General features: G+C 40.9%; 2 protein-coding genes across 2 annotated transcripts in view; one reads left to right on the forward strand and one right to left on the reverse strand.

Moving 5' to 3' along the window:
* Nucleotides 1-7,616, forward strand: part of nelfcd (negative elongation factor complex member C/D) — a 20,785-nt gene extending 13,169 nt beyond the window's left edge. The window contains exons 14-15 of the mRNA XM_061875488.1: nucleotides 6,997-7,126; nucleotides 7,196-7,616. Of these exons, the coding sequence (XP_061731472.1) occupies nucleotides 6,997-7,126; nucleotides 7,196-7,230 (165 nt within the window). The 3' untranslated portion in view covers nucleotides 7,231-7,616. The remainder of the gene's footprint in view (nucleotides 1-6,996; nucleotides 7,127-7,195) is intronic.
* Nucleotides 7,407-18,593, reverse strand: ctsz (cathepsin Z). The gene is made up of 6 exons (XM_061875489.1): nucleotides 18,383-18,593; nucleotides 18,042-18,205; nucleotides 8,467-8,646; nucleotides 8,249-8,399; nucleotides 8,012-8,174; nucleotides 7,407-7,950 (listed from the first exon to the last, which is right to left on the reverse strand). The coding sequence occupies exons 1-6, from the start codon at nucleotides 18,508-18,510 to the stop codon at nucleotides 7,822-7,824; spliced, it is 915 nt and encodes a 304-aa protein (XP_061731473.1). The 5' UTR covers nucleotides 18,511-18,593; the 3' UTR covers nucleotides 7,407-7,821.
* Between the last annotated feature and the right edge of the window lie 471 nt (nucleotides 18,594-19,064).

The raw sequence follows: 19,064 nt of genomic DNA on the forward strand, positions 1-19,064 counted from the left end.
TTACGGTGCGGATGTTCTCCGGAAATGTGTTTGGCATTCTTGTTTGGTTTGGGTTCAGAGTGTGGCGCATATTTCTAACGGTGTTAATGTTGTTTATACGGCCACCCTCGGTGTTACCTGTATGGCTGGTGACCAAGTATGCCTTGCATTCACTTGTGTGTGTGAAAAGCTGTAGATATTATGTGATTGGGCCGGCACGCAAAGGCAGTGCCTTTTAAGGTTTATTGGTGCTCTGTACATCTCCCTACGTCTGTGTACCACTCCGTGCAGCGGCGTTTTAAAAAAGTCATACGTATTACTTATTGAAACAGATACTGATAATTTCAGATATTATATTTTAAAGCATTTATCGGCCCATAATTTCGGACATCTCTAATCATTTCATACATACAATACAGCATTTTGTTAAACTGTTTAGTAACACTTATAATACACAACACAAAGTAGTAATAACTTCAGTAATTGTTTTTTTTAAACATTTGTTAAGTGACGTTTTTGACACACAGTCAACAGAAATACAAGACAATAGAAATCAAGTCTTTTTTTCTAACTTCAGTAATTGTTATAAGAAATGCTGACTACAGTATATCCAGGTAAAATGGCTTGAACATAATTCTAGAGTAGAATAACTGAATGGAATTATTGCACTGACATATGAATATAAGACTAACGCACTGAGAGTATGGCAACATGGACACAGGACACAAGGACTGTACAAACTACAATACCGGGGATCTGTACCAGACAAACTCTATGAGCTGTTGTCAATCAGCAGACGGGTTGTGGCGCTCTATGTACAAGTCCTGGTCATGTATGTCAAGCCGTGTTAAAACATGTAACTACTGTAGGAACATGCAACATCATGATATCATACACTGGAGTCATAATAATGTCAACATTTCAAATCCTACTCAGTATGATCACAAGTAGAGATGTCTGATAATAGCTTTTTTGCCGATATTCCGGTATTGTCCAACTCATAATTACCGATTCCGATATTAACCGATACTGATATACAGTATACAGTTGTGGAATTAACACATTATTATGCCTAATTTAGTTGTGATGCCCCGCTGGATGCATTAAACAATGTAACAAGGTTTTCCAAAATAATTGAACAAATTCAACACAAGTTATGGAAAAAAGTGCCAGCATGGCACTGCCATATTTATTATTGAAGTGCATTAATATTTTTTTAAATGCCTCAAAACAGCAGCTTGGAATGTGGAAATGCTCTCCCTGAGATAATCCTGATACCCACTACGACTATGGAAAATACTCTCCTTTGACTTTCACAAAGTGCAATATTTTATTTTATTTTTTTAAACATGCCTCAAAACAGCTACAAAAACAATGAAGGCACACAGCTTCAGTCCAGAGTATACAAGAGTAATAAAGTACACAATAGCATAGTCCTCCTTTAGTGAGAGACTGCCTGGCATACTGAATAACAGGAAATTATAAACTGCTCTGCTCTAACGTATTTGTCTGAATAACGAAAATGTGCTGCAAGCTGGTGGTGAGTGCTTGAAGTGGCCTAGCAGTCAGCCAGAGCTTCTGGAATGCTGCGTTGGGAGAGGGCACCTCCGTTCACTGCAAGCTCCAAAGTGTGCGCCATGCAGGGCAGAAAAGCCATACCAAACTCCATCATAGCTTTTGACATAGTGTGTGCGTTGTACCTGACCACAACGTGAGCTTTCGCCCTGGGGTGTTATTTGTTGTATTTTTGTTGTTTCTCGGTGGAGTGTTTAAGCGACAACTGTGTGGTACTACTTTTTTTTCAGTGTTTGCTTTTCATTCATCTTCCGCTTGTATTCATCGTGAATCTCTTTACGATTCTTGATGAGGTGGGGATATCAAATTGCTCGTATTAAAGGAAGACATCTTGGTTCCCCCTCGCATAATCAACTTTTTGCAGTCATTGCAAATTGCCAGTTTTTTATCCTTCAGAGGCACTTTACAATAATCACAATTGACATGGTGTCGTCAGTCAGTCACCAAAAGAACTCGCTTGTTAGCCATGGCTATAGCACCGGCAACAACACACTCTTGTTGCTATGCTGTGCTCGCGGCGGTTTGATGAGGTCATCAAGAGTCGCCAATAAACCTCTCCTGAGGGGAGGGGCTGCTGACTGGGAGACGCAACGTCCGCATTTTACCGGATATGAACCGTTAAAAAGTCATTAAATTTACTTTTTGAAACTAATGCAGATCATTTCCGATATTACATTTTAATGCATTTATCGGCCGATATTATCGGCCATCTCTAATCACAAGTATCGTGATTATCAGAGAATTGTTGAAATGTGCTCCAAATGTACTTACTAGTTATATGTACCGTACACTGACATCGTTGAACCATTCCACAAACAGATGAATACAACAGACACGATGCCTTCCATTGGCAGAAAAAACATGAAATATTGTTCTAGCTTCTTAAAAGACATATTTTGATTTGAGTGTTTAAAAATGTTGATTTTATTTTGTTTTGGTTGTGCTTCACTTCCTGTTTATAACGTCACATGGGTTCACTTCTTGTTGTAGACACATTTGACCTAGTTAGCGTCTTTGGCAGTATCACCTTATTTAAACTTGGTAATCAATCTCAGTTTTACGATAATCACAATTTAAATTGTTAATAGTAACTGAATTGTATCGTTAATGCCGATATTTGTTAGATTATTAGGGTGTGTGTGTGTAATTGTCTTACCGTGGGAGAATTTACCATTTCTTGGCCATTCTTCAGAGAATATGAATGATAACACTAAATCAATCATCAATCAATCAATGTTTACTTATATAGCCCTAAATCACTAGTGTCTCAAAGGGCTGCACAAACCACCACGACATCCTCGGTAGGAAAACTCACACCCAGTGGGACATTGGTGACAATAATGACCCAGTGGGACGTCGGTGACAATGATGACTATGAGAACCTTAGAGAGGAGGAAAGCAATGGATGTCGAGCGGATCTAACATGATACTGTGAAAGTTCAATCCACAATGGATACAACACAGTCGCGAGAGTCCAGTCCAAAGAGGATCCAAGACACAGCAGCGAGAGTCCCGTTCACAGCGGAGCCAGCAGGAAACCATCCAAGCGTAGGCGGACCAGCAGCGCAGAGATGTCCCCAGCCGATACACAGGCAAGCAGTACATGGCCACCGGATCGGACCGGACCCCCTCCACACGGGAGAGTGGGACATGGAAGAAAAAGAAAAGAAACGGCAGATCAACTGGTCTAAAAAGGGAGTCTATTTAAAGGCTAGAGTATACAAATGAGTTTTAAGGTGAGACTTAAATGCTTCTACTGAGGTAGCATCGCGAACTGTTACCGGGAGGGCATTCCAGAGTACTGGAGCCCGAACGGAAAATGCTCTATAGCCCGCAGACTTTTTTTGGGCTTTGGGAATCACTAATAAGCCGGAGTCCTTTGAACGCAGATTTCTTGCCGGGACATATGGTACAATACAATCGGCAAGATAAGATGGAGCTAGACCGTGTAGTATTTTATACGTAAGTAGTAAAACCTTAAAGTCACATCTTAAGTGCACAGGAAGCCAGTGCAGGTGAGCCAGTACAGGCGTAATGTGATCAAACTTTCTTGTTCTTGTCAAAAGTCTAGCAGCCGCATTTTGTACCAACTGTAATCTTTTAATGCTAGACATGGGGAGACCCGAAAATAATACGTTACAGTAGTCGAGGCGAGACGTAACAAACGCATGGATAATGATCTCAGCGTCTTTAGTGGACAGAATGGAGCGAATTTTAGCGATATTACGGAGATGAAAGAAGGCCGTTTTAGTAACGCTTTTAATGTGTGCCTCAAAGGAGAGAGTTGGGTGGAAGATAACACCCAGATTCTTTACCGTGTCGCCTTGTTTAATTGTTTGGTTGTCAAATGTTAGAGTTGTATTATTAAATAGAGTTCGGTGTCTAGCAGGACCGATAATCAGCATTTCCGTTTTTTTGGCGTTGAGTTGCAAAAAGTTAGCGGACATCCATTGTTTAATTTCATTAAGACACGCCTCCAGCTGACTACAATCCGGCGTGTTGGTCAGCTTTAGGGGCATGTAGAGTTGGGTGTCATCAGCATAACAGTGAAAGCTAATACCGTATTTGCGTATGACGTCACCTAGCGGCAGCATGTAGATGCTGAAGAGTGCAGGGCCAAGGACCGAGCCCTGGGGAACTCCACACGTTACCTTAACGTAGTCCGAGGTCACATTGTTATGGGAGACACACTGCATCCTATCAGTAAGATAAGAGTTAAACCAAGACAGGGCTAAGTCTGACATACCAATTCGTGTTTTGATACGTTCTAATAAAATATTATGATCGACGGTATCGAAAGCAGCGCTAAGATCGAGGAGCAGCAACATAGATGACGCATCAGAATCCATCGTTAGCAATAGATCATTAGTCATTTTTGCGAGGGCTGTCTCCGTGGAGTGATTTGCCCTGAAACCGGATTGAAAGGTTTCACATAGATTGTTAAAGCCTTTCTTCCACTCATGGTTGATGGTTGGGTGAAGCTATTTATTTCGCCTGCGTATCGGTCGGAGACATCTATACGATACTGATCCGACTCCGCTTGGGATGGTTTCCTGTGGACGGGACTCTCGCTGCTGTCTTGGAGCCGCTTTGAACTGAACTCTCGCGGCTGTGTTGGAGCCACTATGGATTGAACTTTCACAGTATCATGTTAGACCCGCTCGACATCCATTGCTTTCGATCCCCTAGAGGGGGGGGGGTTGCCCACATCTGAGGTCCTCTCCAAGGTTTCTCATAGTCATCATTGTCACTGGTGTCCCACTGGGTGTGAATTCTCCTTGCCCTTATGTGGGTTCTTCCGAGGATGTTGTAGTCGTAATGATTTGTACAGTCCTTTGAGACATTTGTGATTTAGGGCTATATAAATAAACATTGATTGATTGATTGATTTATTGGCAAACAACTGTGTTTACTCTTTTTCAATCAAAATGACTAAAGTACTCAATTGATCCTGATCAAAAGTTTACATAAACCCAGTGACTTTGTCTCAGCCTTTGTACATGTTATCAGGTCAAACAGGTTTGAATGGTTAATCAAGGTTCCATCCTCACCTGTAACCAGTTTGCAAATAGCTAGTGGGTGTATGAAAGATCAGTGAGTTTCTGGGCTTCTTACAGACCGTTGCCTCTTTCATCCAGTGCTGCACACACCTTTCTGGATTCTGAGTCATGGCGAAAGCAAAATAATTGGCAAGGAAAACAAGAAATGGGTAAAAAAAAAAAACAATATCCAAGAAGTTAAGAAATGGAAAATGAAGGATTGTGTTGAAACCAAACCACGGTCAGGTAGACCAGCAAAAATTTCAGCAACAACTGCCAGGAAAATTGTTTGGGATGCAAAGAAAAATCCACAAATGACTTTAGCTAAAATACAGGAATCTCTGAAAAAGTGTGGTGTAGTTGTTTTAAGTCGCACAATAAGGAGGTGACATCATACGCAAATACGGTGTTAGCTTTCACTGTTATGCTGATGACACCCAACTCTACATGCCCCTAAAGCTGACCAACACGCCGGATTGTAGTCAGTTGGAGGCGTGTCTTAATGAAATTAAACAATGGATGTCCGCTAACTTTTTGCAACTCAACCTCAAAAAAACGGAAATGCTGATTATCGGTCCTGCTAGACACCGACCTCTATTTAATAATACAACTTTAACATTTGACAACCAAACAATTAAACAAGGTGACTCGGTAAAGAATCTGGGTATTATCTTCGACCCAACTCTCTCCTTTTAGTCACACATTAAAAGCGTTACTAAAACGGCCTTCTTTCATCTCCGTAATATCGCTACAATTCGCTCCATTCTGTCCACTAAAGACGCTGAGATCATTATCCATGCGTTTGTAACGTCTCGCCTCGATTACTGTAACCTATTATTTTCGGGTCTCCCCATGTCTAGCATTAAAAGATTACAGTTGGTACAAAATGCGGCTGCTAGACTTTTGACAAGAACAAGAAAGTTTGATCACATTACGCCTGTACTGTATATACCTTTATATACATATATACATACATATATACCTGTACTGTATATACCTTTATATACATATATACATACATATATACCTATACTGTATATACCTTTATATACATACATATATACCTGCACTGGCTTCCTGTGCACTTAAGATGTGACTTTAAGGTTTTACTACTTACGTATAAAATACTACACGGTCTAGCTCCATCCTATCTTGCCGATTGTATTGTACCATATGTCCCGGCAAGAAATCTGAGTTCAAAGGACTCCGGCTTATTAGTGATTCCTCAAGCCCAAAAAAAGTCTGCGGGCTATAGAGCGTTTTCCGTTCGGGCTCCAGTACTCTGGAATGCCCTCCCGGTAACAGTTCGAGATGCCACCTCAGTAAAAGCATTTAAGTCTCACCTTAAAACTCATTTGTATACTCTAGCCTTTAAATAGACTCCCTTTTTAGACCAGTTGATCTGCCGTTCCTTTTCTTTTTCTCCTATGTCCCACTCTCCCTTGTGGAGGGGGTCCGGTCCGATCCGGTGGCCATGTACTGCTTGCCTGTGTATCGGCTGGGGACATCTCTGCGCTGCTGATCCGCCTCCGCTTGGGATGGTTTCCTGCTGGCTCTGCTGTGAACGGGACTCTCGCTGCTGTGTTGGATCCGCTTTGGACTGGACTCTCGCGACTGTGTTGGATCCATTATGGATTGATCTTTCACAGTATCATGTTCTCATATGTTCTCATAGTCATCAGTATCATCAGTATCACAGTATCACGTTCTCATAGTCATTATTGTCACCGATGTCCCACTGGGTGTGAGTTTTCCTTGCCCGAGGATGTCGTAGTGGTTTGTGCAGCCCTTTGAGACACTAGTGATTTAGGGCTATATAAGTAAACATTGATTGATTGATTGACATAGCTGTCGTCTTTACGGTTGTCTTTTGAAAATGACTAACTCGATTGTTTTTGTGAAGGTTCTGGACGTGATCGCACCTCCCTACACATCAGACTTCGTCCAGCTCTTCCTGCCCATCTTGGAGAACGACAGCATTGCAGGAACAATCCGCACGGAAGGAGAACACGACCCTGTGGCCGAGTTCATCTGTAAGACCTTTTTTTAAAGATGACTTGAATACATTTGCGCAACTTAACCCATTTCTGTATTTTTTCCAGCTCATTGCAAGTCAAATTTCATCATGATTAATTAATTGCACCATGAAGAAGTGACCTCGGACTGGACTGACCAGTGTGATGACACAATGCGGGATTTTAGTGCTACGGACTGCAACTTGAAGGATCTGGTAGGACAGTGGACTACTTTTGCATTTTCTATCAACCAGCATGGTGAGTGATCAGAAGAAAAAAAAAAGAAGCCCAGACGGCATCACTTTAAAGACTTTATTGACACGTTATTGTCTGAATGTGTACATTACATTTGTGAAAAGACCAAAAAAGATCACGTTTTAGCATAAGGCACACTTTAATCAGCTGTGTAGATATGATGGATGTGTGGATATTTTAACACAGATCCAGCGTGCGTGTCTAAATATGTTGTTGATTTCTGTTTGTGATTGAAGTTGGTTCATATTTTCAATTCAGTGTGTGATCATTAGTCCTATCTCCTGATTGGTTATCATTCAAGACATGTGACTGTTCAACAGCCTCTCAAAACAAAACAAAAACCTTATAATCAAGCGTCCACTTTGGCACTAAAATTTAAAAACTTAAAAAACAAAATCTCACGTATTCCCTTTGCAATGAGGATTTAAAAAAGACAGCAATGAACCCTGGGATTAAGACTAGACTCTGTAGTCTTTCGGGACTATGGGGTCTCCATACACGCAGTCCTGCTCCAGTGCCAGGTTGTACGAACTTCCACTTCCTCCCTTGTAGGCGCTGGTAACGATCCTGAGCCAGCCCTTCTCCCCCTGACGACAACAACACAACCCTTTCACATGCTGCTGCTTTGTAGTGTCGCCATGTACTTACCCAAGGCTCCCCCCAGGAGTTGCGTACAATCCAGTACTCCACACCATCCTCCACTCCCCACCCGGCGACCGACACGATGTGGTTGACGAAGGGTTCTTCCTTGTACTCGGAGTAGACGCCGCCTGCGTAGGCGTCCAGCTTGTCTGTGGCCATGATCCCGCAGCTACAACAAACAGCACTGATTGTTTACCAACCCTCCTTTGCAGACTTCTCTGTATTTGTCCCGCTGTCACAGACCTGATCGGTCCTCTGGCGTAGATCTCTGCCATCATCTTCTCCCTCCCGCTGACCGGGCCGTAATCCTCCACCATCCACAGGGTGTAGTTCTGGACAATGTTGCACACGCCGAAGGTGGTGCAGGTGCCACACTGGTTGAATGGTTTGCATTCTTCAGAGGAGGAAAGCAAACGTTGAGCGCGACGAGCGGCGGTTAGTGACTTTGCCGGGGGACTCACTCTGGTCTTTAGCCTGGTAGTTGTTGCAGGTCTCGTCCGGGATGCCGTGTTGGTTTGCGTACTCCCAAACGCTCCCGTGATCCCCGCCGTGGCAACTACCTGCCTGGCCGCAGTCGATCACGTGCTGGACTGAGAGGTATGCAGACGGCCACGCCCCTTTGCGCTTTATATTGATGCGATCTAGGACAGAGCGGAAAAGTTAGCCAAACCTTGTCTTGATGCTGGAATTGGGACCGTTTACAAGGTACACTCAGTTTTGTGTGTCTGTAGCTTTAAAGCTAATGAGTAGAGATGTCCGATAATGGCTTTTTTGCCGATATCCGATAGTGTCCAACTCTTAATTACTGATTCCGATATATACAGTCGTGAATTAACAATTTTTTTTGCCGATATCCGATATTCCGATAGTGTCCAACTCTTAATTACTGATTCCGATATATACAGTCGTGAATTAACACATTTTTTTGCCGATATCCGATATTCCGATAGTGTCCAACTCTTAATTAATGATTCCGATATATACAGTCGTGAATTAACACATTTTTTTGCCGATATCCGATAGTGTCCAACTCTTAATTACTGATTCCGATATATACAGTCGTGAATTAACACATTTTTTTGCCGATATCCGATATTCCGATAGTGTCCAACTCTTAATTAATGATTCCGATATATACAGTCGTGAATTAACACATTTTTATGCCTATGGCGTGGCGCAGTGGGAGAGTGGCCGTGCGCAACCTGAGGGTCCCTGGTTCAAATCCCACCTAGTACCAACCTCGTCACGTCCGTTGTGTCCTGAGCAAGACACTTCACCCTTGCTCCTGATGGGTGCTGGTTGGCGCCTTGCATGGCAGCTCCCTCCATCAGTGTGTGAATGTGTGTGTGAATGTGGAAGTAGTGTCAAAGCGCTTTGAGTACCTTGAAGGTAGAAAAGCGCTATACAAGTACAACCCATTTATTTATTTATTTAATTTTGTTGTGATGCCCCACTGGATGCATTTACAATGTAACAAGGTTTTACAAAATAAATGCACTAAAGTTATGGAAAAAAATGCCAACATGGCACTGCCATATTTATTATTGAAGTCACAAAGTGCATTATTTTTCTTTAACATGCCTCAAAACAGCAGCTTGGAATTTGGGACATACTCTCACTGAGAGAGCATTGCGGGGTAGAGGGTAGCGGGGGTGTATATTGTAGTGTACTGGAAGAGTTAGTGCTGCAAAGGGTTCTGGGTATTTGTTCTGTTGTGTTTATGTTGTTACGGTGCGGATGTTCTCCCGAAACGTGTTTGTCATTCTTGTTTGGTGTGGGTTCACAGTGTGGCGCATATTTGTAACAGTTTTAAAGTTGTTTATACGGCCACTCTGTGTGACCTGTATGGCGGTTGACCAAGTATGCCTTGCATTCACTTGTGTGTGTGAAAAGTCGTAGATATTATGTGATTGGGCCGTCACGCAAAGCCAGTGCCTTTAAGGTTTATTGGCGCCGTGTACCTCTCCCTACGTCCGTGTACACAGCGGCGTTTTAAAAATACTGATAATTTCCGATTTTACATTTTAAAGCATTTTTTGGCCGATAATATCAGCAGTCCAATATTGTCGGACATCTCTCCGAATGAGTGGTGTTTGGCCCTATTTCCACGGCCTTATTTAAGATGTGTACCAAAGGCTTTTTTTTTAAAAACAGATGTGAGTACAAGGGACAGATTAATCCAGCATAATGAACAAGGATTTTCTTCAGAAATTTCAGCAAAAAACGCAGAAATCCGCGTTTTTATACATGAATTTTCGCGTCAAAATATCACTCGTTTTTTTTTTATTGAAGTAGCAATAAAACGCTCGCCTCAGTGACAGATACTCGCCGTTCCTCTTGCCTTAAGCCACACTGAAATGCAGGACGAGGAGACGATCAGGAACACTGAAACAAGCTCGCTAGTTAGCTAACCATCCAGCTAGCTTTCTTTTTGTGGCCTGCGTTCGCTCTCCGAGCCACAATGTTGTCCACTTTGCTGCTAATCATATTTGGATGATTACAATCCCAACACTGTTATTGGTATTTGTAGAGTATTAGTAGCCAGACAGAAAATATAGTTTAGACGTAAACAGAGGTCACAACACAGGAAGTATATTACCCGAGGGGGCGTGGCTACACAATAGAGTTGCCAAATAGGAAACGTTTTCTGAGTTCTTTGCATGCATGTTACAGGATTTGACATGACATTTGTAATGATGATAATCTTCTAATGAAACTTAACTTTGTGTAGTACACTAGATCAGTGTTTTTCAACCACTGTGCCGTGGGAGATGATGTAACTTCACCTATTTGGGTTAAAAATATTTTCTGCAAACCAGTCATAATTATAGTCTGTAAAGGATGTGTTGTTGTTGAGTGTCGGTGCTGTCTAGAGCTCAGCAGAGTAACCGTGTAATACTCTTCTATATCAGTAGGTGGCAGCCGGTAGCTAATTGCTTTGTAGATGTGGGAAACAGCGGGACGCAGTGTGCAGGTAAAAAGGTGTCTAATGCCTTAACAAAAAAATAAACAAAAGGTAAGTGTCCCTAAAAGAGTCATTAAAGTGGCTTTGCAGAACGAAACTAAGACTAAACTGGCTACAAAGTAAACAAAAACAGAATTTTGGACAACAGCAAAGAAGGAGTCCAGAATGTACATCCAAACATGGCATGACAATCAAAAATGTCCCCACAAAGAAGGATAAAAACAACTGAAATATTCTTGATTGCCAAAACAAAGTAGATGCCACGTAAGCGGCACGGCCGGAAACCAACATTGAATGACCGTGACCTTCGATCCCTCAGACGGCACTGTATCAAAAACCGACATCAATCTCTAAAGGATATCACCACATGGGCTCAGGAACACTTCAGAAAACCACTGTCAGTACATACAGTTTGTCGCTACATCTGTAAGTGCAAGTTAAAGCTCTGCTATGCAAAGCGAAAGCCATTTATCAACAACATCCAGAAACGCCTCCGGCATCCAGAAACGCCTCCGGCTTCTCTGGGCCTGAGATCATCTAAGATGGACTGATGCGAAGTGGAAAAGTGTTCTGTGGTCTGACGAGTCCACATTTCAAATTTTTTGGGGAAATATTCGCCATCGTGTCATCCGGATCAAAGGGGAAGCGAACCATCCAGACTGTTATCGACACAAAGTGTAAAAGCCAGCATCTGTGATGGTATGGGGGTGCATTAGTGCCCAAGGCATGGGTAACTTACACATGTGTGATGGTATGGGGGTGCATTAGTGCCCAAGGCATGGGTAACTTACACATGTGTGATGGTATGGGGGTGTATTAGTGCCCAAGGCATGGGTAACTTACACATGTGTGATGGTATGGGGGTGTATTAGTGCCCAAGACATGGGTAACTTACACATGTGTGATGGTATGGGGGTGTATTAGTGCCCAAGACATGGGTAACTTACACATGTGTGATGGTATGGGGGTGTATTAGTGCCCAAGACATGGGTAACTTACACATGTGTGATGGTATGGGGGTGCATTAGTGCCCAAGGCATGGGTAACTTACACATGTGTGATGGTATGGGGGTGTATTAGTGCCCAAGGCATGGGTAACTTACACATCTGTGAAGGCAGCATTAATGCTGAAAGGTACTTAAAGGTTTTGGAACAACATATGCTGCCATCTAAGCGCCGTCTTTTTCATGGACGCCCCTGCTTATTTCAGCAAGACAATGCCGAGCCACATTCAGCATGTGTTACAACATCGTGGCTTCGTAAAAAAAGAGTCTGGGTACTTTCCTGGCCCGTCTGCAGTCCAGACCTGTCTCCCATGGAAAATGTGTGAAGCGTAAAATACGACAGCGGAGACCCCGGACTGTTGAAGGACTGAAGCTCTACATAAAACAAGAATGGGAAAGAATTCCACTTTCAAAGCTTCAACAATTAGTTTCCTCAGGTCCCAAACGTTTACTGTGTGTTTTTAAAAGAAAAGGTGATGTAACACAGTGGTGAACATGCCCTTTCCCAACTACTTTGGCATGTGTTCCAGCCATGAAATTCTAAGTTAATTATTTGCAAAAAAAAAATAAAGTTTGAGTTTAAACATCAAATATCTTGGCTTTGTGGTGCATTCAACTGAATATGGGTTGAAAATAATTAGCTAATCATTGTATTCTGTTTATATTTACATCTAACACAATTTCCCAACTCATATGGAGACAGGGTTTGTACACAAATAGGATCTCTTGACGTCATTACCAAATAAGTGACAGCCATTACCAAGTGTGTCATGATAGTTGTTGCTGTTCATTGGTTACGGACATGACCGCCATGTCATTGCCGCAAAGTACAAATAGTTGATTATAGATGGTAGTTAATAGAAAGAGACATACATTTAAAACAATACCGCCATACCGGTATCTTTTGATCTGCCTTTGTTACGGCGGTTTGCTCTTTTCTGCACCTGACAGGCGAAACACAGGGCATCCTTTTGCGTGTTAAAGCATAAAACGTGTTTACAAACTTCTAAATATGTTTTTCCAACATTACAAGAGCCCAAAAAATATCTTTTACACTCTTAACCACGTTCTTTCTGGCTCTCATCGAAGGCGGACGCTTTCCCTTCCCTCTCCTCTATGTTTCTTTGTCTTGTCTTAACTTTCTTGTTGCCTCTCTTTGCACCACTCTCCAAATTCCAAACAATGGAATTGATCAACTGGCCTCGACCAAATTGACAAGATCTTTTCGACGAGAACCTGTGTGTCTCTTGTCGGAACGGTTGTTGCTGGACACACGACGGACTCTTGGGAGGGACAGCATGCCCGGCGACCCTTCCAGTCGAGGACATGGAAGACAGCTACCTTTTCCGAATCACGATAGCAGGACATCTGCTGAGTGGAGCAAGCGTTGCCTGCTGTATCGACAAATTGGAAGATGCTGGCATCTGTTCAAGGTACCTCAGAGCTGTGGGCACTCAAGGTGAAATATGTTGAATTTGAGGACCAGAAATCGACAATTAGAGTGAAAAGTTTAAGTGTTTCTGATTGCACACAAACATTCTAATCTGGATTGTTTTCCCTGGCAGGGTCTTTGCTTTAAGATTGAGGTTTTTTCCTGGTCTCCAACTGAACCCCTCCACCTTTCATCAGAGTTAAGTTTGTTTACTATTTTTCCTTCCATTTTTTTCAGTCTTCCCGTTCTGTCCGAGTGTTTTGAATGGATCTGTACTAAAAATGTAATTGTGTTGTACTTTTTAAGTGCAATGACCATAAAGTTCCAGTTGTATCCATCCAATCCAATAGCCTAACGATGTCTGAGGCTGAGCCAATCAGTGGCCACGATACTGGACACTGTTTTGTTTGTAATATTTGATATTACTTATCAATTGTTATGCTTACAAATGCTTGATTTAGGACTAAAACATTGTAGAATATGCTTAAAAAATATTTTGAGTGCAATGACCACAAAGTTCCAGTTGTATCCATCCAATCCAATAGCCTAACGCTGTCTGAGGCTGAGCCAATCAGTGGCTACGATACTGGACACGGTTTTGTTAGTCAATACTACTGTAATATTTTATATTACTTTATCCATTGTCATGCTTAAAAATGCTCCATTTAGGACTAAAACATTGTAGAATATTCTTTAAAAAATATTTTGAGCGCAATTAGGTGAGGGACGACTGTAATAGATCATGTTTATCATCATAAACATCTTATAAGTAGACGCAGCATTGGCTGCTGTGACGCGAGAAATTTGGCCGCCATCTTGGAGTGGTGATGAGGAGACGGCAAGCAGCCTAAACTGACAGTTGACAGGTAGAAAACAAAGATGTTTCCCTGCTCAAATGAGCGGACTGTTGAAAATAGGAATTGGGGGATTATTTTTCCCTAGTAAGATTTTACAATAACGTACTATTCGTTGTATTTTGTGAAAATAAAATGACAACAGAGTTGAGAAGGAGCAAAGAGCTTCAATAGTACTGAAATCGTAGCCGCTAGCAAACAAGAGTATCACCATAATAGAATTGCTTGTCAATTAAATGACTTACATATACAAATGTCAAACTTCAATAACATAACATGAAAAACAAAATTCACCAGCCGCCACTGATTGTGATGCATTCTCATTTAAGGCAAAGTACGAGACAATACTTTCCTAACAGTATCATTGTAAGCAGGAATAAGTCTTCAAGTAACAATATTCAAATACTAACATTGTTGGGTAAGACAGAATTTGGTTTTATTCTGAATCCAGTGAAACAGATTGGTGGTTTTAGCTGATTTAAAGACTTTCAGGTGTTTCTATATGTTTAAGTATTTGGCAGACGCTTTTATCCAAAGCGACATAAAAAATTAATCGCTGTAAACTGGATCATTTAAGGCAGTGGTTCTCAACCTTTTTGCAGTGATGTACCCCCTGTGAACATGTTTTTAATTCAAGTACCCCCTAATCAGAGCAAAGCATTTTTGGTAGAAAAAAAGAGATAAAGTAAAATACAGCACTATGTCATCAGTTTCTGATTTTTAAATTGTATAACAGTGCAAAATATTGCTCATTTGTAGTGGTCTTTCTTCAACTATTTGAAAAAAAAGATGAAAATAACTAAAAACTTGTTGAAAAATAAACGAGTGGTTCAATTATAAATAAAGATTTCTCCACATAGAAGTAATCATCAACTTAAAGTGTCCTCTTTGGGGATTGTAATAGAGATCCATCTGGATTCATCAACTTACTTCTAAACATTTCTTCACAAAAAAATAAATCTTTAACATCAATATTTATGGAACATGTCCACAAAAAATCTAGCTGTCAACACTGAATATTGCATTGTTGAATTTCTTTTCACAGTTTATGAACTTACATTCATATTTTGTTGAAGTATTATTCAATAAATATATTTATAAAGGATTTTTGAATTGTTGCTATTTTTAAAATATTTTAAAAAAATCTCACGTACCCCTTGGCATACCTTCAAGTACCCCCATTTGAGAACCACTGGTTTTAAGTGACTAGACATCCGAGATCAAAACTGGGAATATAATCCCAGAAAAGGGTGGAAAAACGGTCAGCTATTTTTAAATTTAAGAAACAATATGATTTGGTTATATATACATGTGTATATCCTACATAAACAATGTATGAATACATTAGATATCTATATATCTTAGGGATCTATAGACCAATGGTTCTTAAATGGGGGTACTTGAATGTATTCTAAAAATAACAATTAAAAAATCCTTTATAAATATATTTATTGAATAATACTTCAACAAAATATGAATATACATTTATAAACTGGGAAAGGAAAACAACAATGCAATATTCATTTTTGTGGACATGTTCCATCAATATTTTTGGAACATGTCCATATATATATTTATAAATGATTTTTTAATTGTTATTTTTAGAATACCTTCAAGTACCCCCATTTAAGAACCATTGGTCTATAGATCCCTAAGATATATAGATATCTAATGTATTCATACATTGTTTATGTAGGATATATGCATGTATATATAACCTCATCATATTGTTTCTTAAATTTAAAAATAGCTGACTGTTTTTCCCCCCCTTTTCTGGGATTATATTCCCAGTTTTGATCTCGGACGTCTAGTCACTTAAAACCCGTGGTTCTCAAATGGGGGTACTTGAAGGTATGCCAAGGGGTACGTGAGAGTTTTTTTTAAATATTCTAAAAATAGCAACAATTCAAAAATCCTTTATGAATATATTTATTGAATAATACTTCAACAAAATATGAATGTCAGTTCATAAACTGTAAAAAGTAATGCAATATTCAGCGTTGACAGCTAGATTTTTTGTGGACATGTTCCATAAATATTGATGTTAAAGATTTCTTTTTTAGTGAAGAAATGTTTAGAAGTAAGTTGATGAATCCAGATGGATCTCTATTACAATCCCCAAAGAGGGCACTTTAAGTTGATGATTACTTCTATGTGTAGAAATCTTTATTTATAATTAAATCACTTGTTTATTTTTCAACAAGTTTTTAGTTATTTTTACATCTTTTTTCCAAATAGTTGAAGAAAGACCACTACTAATGAGCAACATTTTGCACTGTTATACAATTTAATAAATCAGAAACTGATGACATAGTGCTGTATTTTACTTCTTGATCTCTTTTTTCAACCCAAAAATGCTTTGTTTTGATTAGGGGGTACTTGAATTAAAAAAATTGTTCACAGGGGGTTAGAGATGCGCGGTTCGCGGGTCGGGCGGGTGACATGACGAAAAAATAGATTTTAATTAGATTCGGGCGGGTGGCGGTTGAACCATTCGGAAATATTTGATATACATGGTTCTGTGATCGGTATCCTTTACCATTCAAAGAGCCATTTAGGACCCGTGTCACAAAGTGAAGAAGACAACAGGAGACGCTAATATTCTCTAGAATGACTGCCGGCAGTCACCCAGATAATAATTACTAGGGCGTCCTATGAAGCCATTGGCTTTGTCGCCTTCTACAACATGTACGATCTGCTTGCCAGTCCAGCATCATGTTGTGTGTGACTTCTGCAGACACACGCACACGACTGCAAGGCATGCTGGGTGACACAGAGTACACTAATGGTTGTGATGTAAACAATTTTAACACTCTTAGTAATATGCGCCACGCTGTGAAGCCACACCTAACAAGAATGACAAACACATTTCGGGAGAACATCCTCCCAGTAACACAACATAAACGCAACACCACAAATACCCAGAATCCTTTGTATCCATGACACACCTGACTATTTTATACACCCCCCGCGTCGGTAAGGTGGGCGGGTTTGGGGCGCGAAGGTGTAAAATATATTCAGGAAATGTCACAGATACAAAGGATTCTGGGTATTTGTTGTGTTGCGTTTATGTTGTGTTACTGGGAGGATTATCTCCCGAAATGTGTTTGTCAATCTGTTTTGGTGTGGCTTCACAGCGTGGCGCATATTAGTAAGAGTGTTAAAATTGTTTACATCACAAAACATCAGTGTACTCTGTATCACCCAGTATGCCTTTCAATCTTGTTTGTGTGATTGCGGAAGCTACACACGACATGTTGCCGGACTAACATTCGGTTTGTACATGTTGTTGAAGGTGTCAAAGGCAATGGCTTCACAGCAGGCCCAAATTCTTGTCTTCAGGATGAACGCTATTGGATATTCGCGAGAACGTTAGCGGCTCCCATTGTCTTCATTACTCTGTGAAACGGGTTTAAATAGCTCTGTGAGTGGTAAAGGTGGCCGACCTCTGATGTATTTCCACGGGCGGGTGGTTTCGGTTCTGATAAAATGTTGGTTCGGGTGGATGACGACTTTGGTGATGCGGTTGCGGATGATATAATTGCTTATCTGCGCATCCCTACAGGGGGTACATCACTGAAAAAAGGTTGAGAACCACTGCCTTTAAAGATGTCTATGCTTATGACGCCATACACCACTACAACCAGCAGAGGCGCTCATGAGTCTCAACTAGTTTGTGGTCGGAAGGTGACGTCACCTGTTGGCTGAAGTTGGAGCTTGAACTTGTCACATGTTTAGCGCACGTGACTTATGTTAGAATATAGGACGTGGGTGTGAGTACCTGCCATGGCGCTGGTGCTGCCGTGAGCCCAACAGGAGCCACAATACTGAGGAATGTGCTGATTGCGAGTCGTGCTGACAAAGTTGGTGCCGTTCACATTCCTCCAGTCCCACGACTTAGGCAGCGACGCAATACTCAAGTACTCGTGAGGACGAGCTGACGTCCTGGAAACAATACATTTATATTTCATCGTCATTATAATTATATATAACATTTTATGTATATGTGTTGTTACATATAATAACATATTATAATTATATCATTGTAGACGTCACGTGGCAGTGACTTCATGAGGCGTTCAGGTTCCTTCCCGCCGTCAGTAAAGCGCACGACTCACTCACCGCTGTCCGAAGCCGTTTTTCCGCGGCGTGGCGCGGACATAACAAGGCTGCTGCTTGTTGAAGTACAGTCCGGCGGACACAGCCGACAACAAGACCGACAGTAACACAAATACATTCGTTCGCGCCATCGGTTACCGGTCGACGTCTTCACCGACTTGTTTTTGTCTGCCGCCCGACCTACTTCTTCACCGGTCAGCTGATCCCTTTCCCCGCGCCGCACTCCGACACCGTCGCCCACAGCGCCGCCTAGCGACATGTCGTGGTGACGTCACGCTGGTTTTCATTGAGGGAATAATGTAGGAATTTGCCACAATATTTATGACAAATTTGTGCTTTACTTTAAAGATGTGATTTTTGGTTTTACACTGTATGAACAAACATTTGAAAAGGAATTCTACCTTTGCAACCTCATTATTTTATTGGCTAAGTTTTATATTCATAAATGTAAGTTTCTTAATACCCGTCCTATCTTTTGTGCCTTTAAAAAAGATTTAGAACTCTACATTAAAACACTCTCTACCTCTAAGAACAAAAAAGCTGTGAAAACGATGATGCTGTGTTCCACATTTAAGTTGTTTGATGAATCTGAATAAGCCTACGGCTTTGCATTTTGTTTATTTTATATATATATATATATATATATATTTGTATTCTATTTTTATTATTTTGAACTTACAACCCC

The sequence above is a fragment of the Nerophis ophidion genome, linkage group LG16 (genome assembly GCF_033978795.1).
Source record: "Nerophis ophidion isolate RoL-2023_Sa linkage group LG16, RoL_Noph_v1.0, whole genome shotgun sequence".
NCBI lineage: Eukaryota > Metazoa > Chordata > Actinopteri > Syngnathiformes > Syngnathidae > Nerophis > Nerophis ophidion.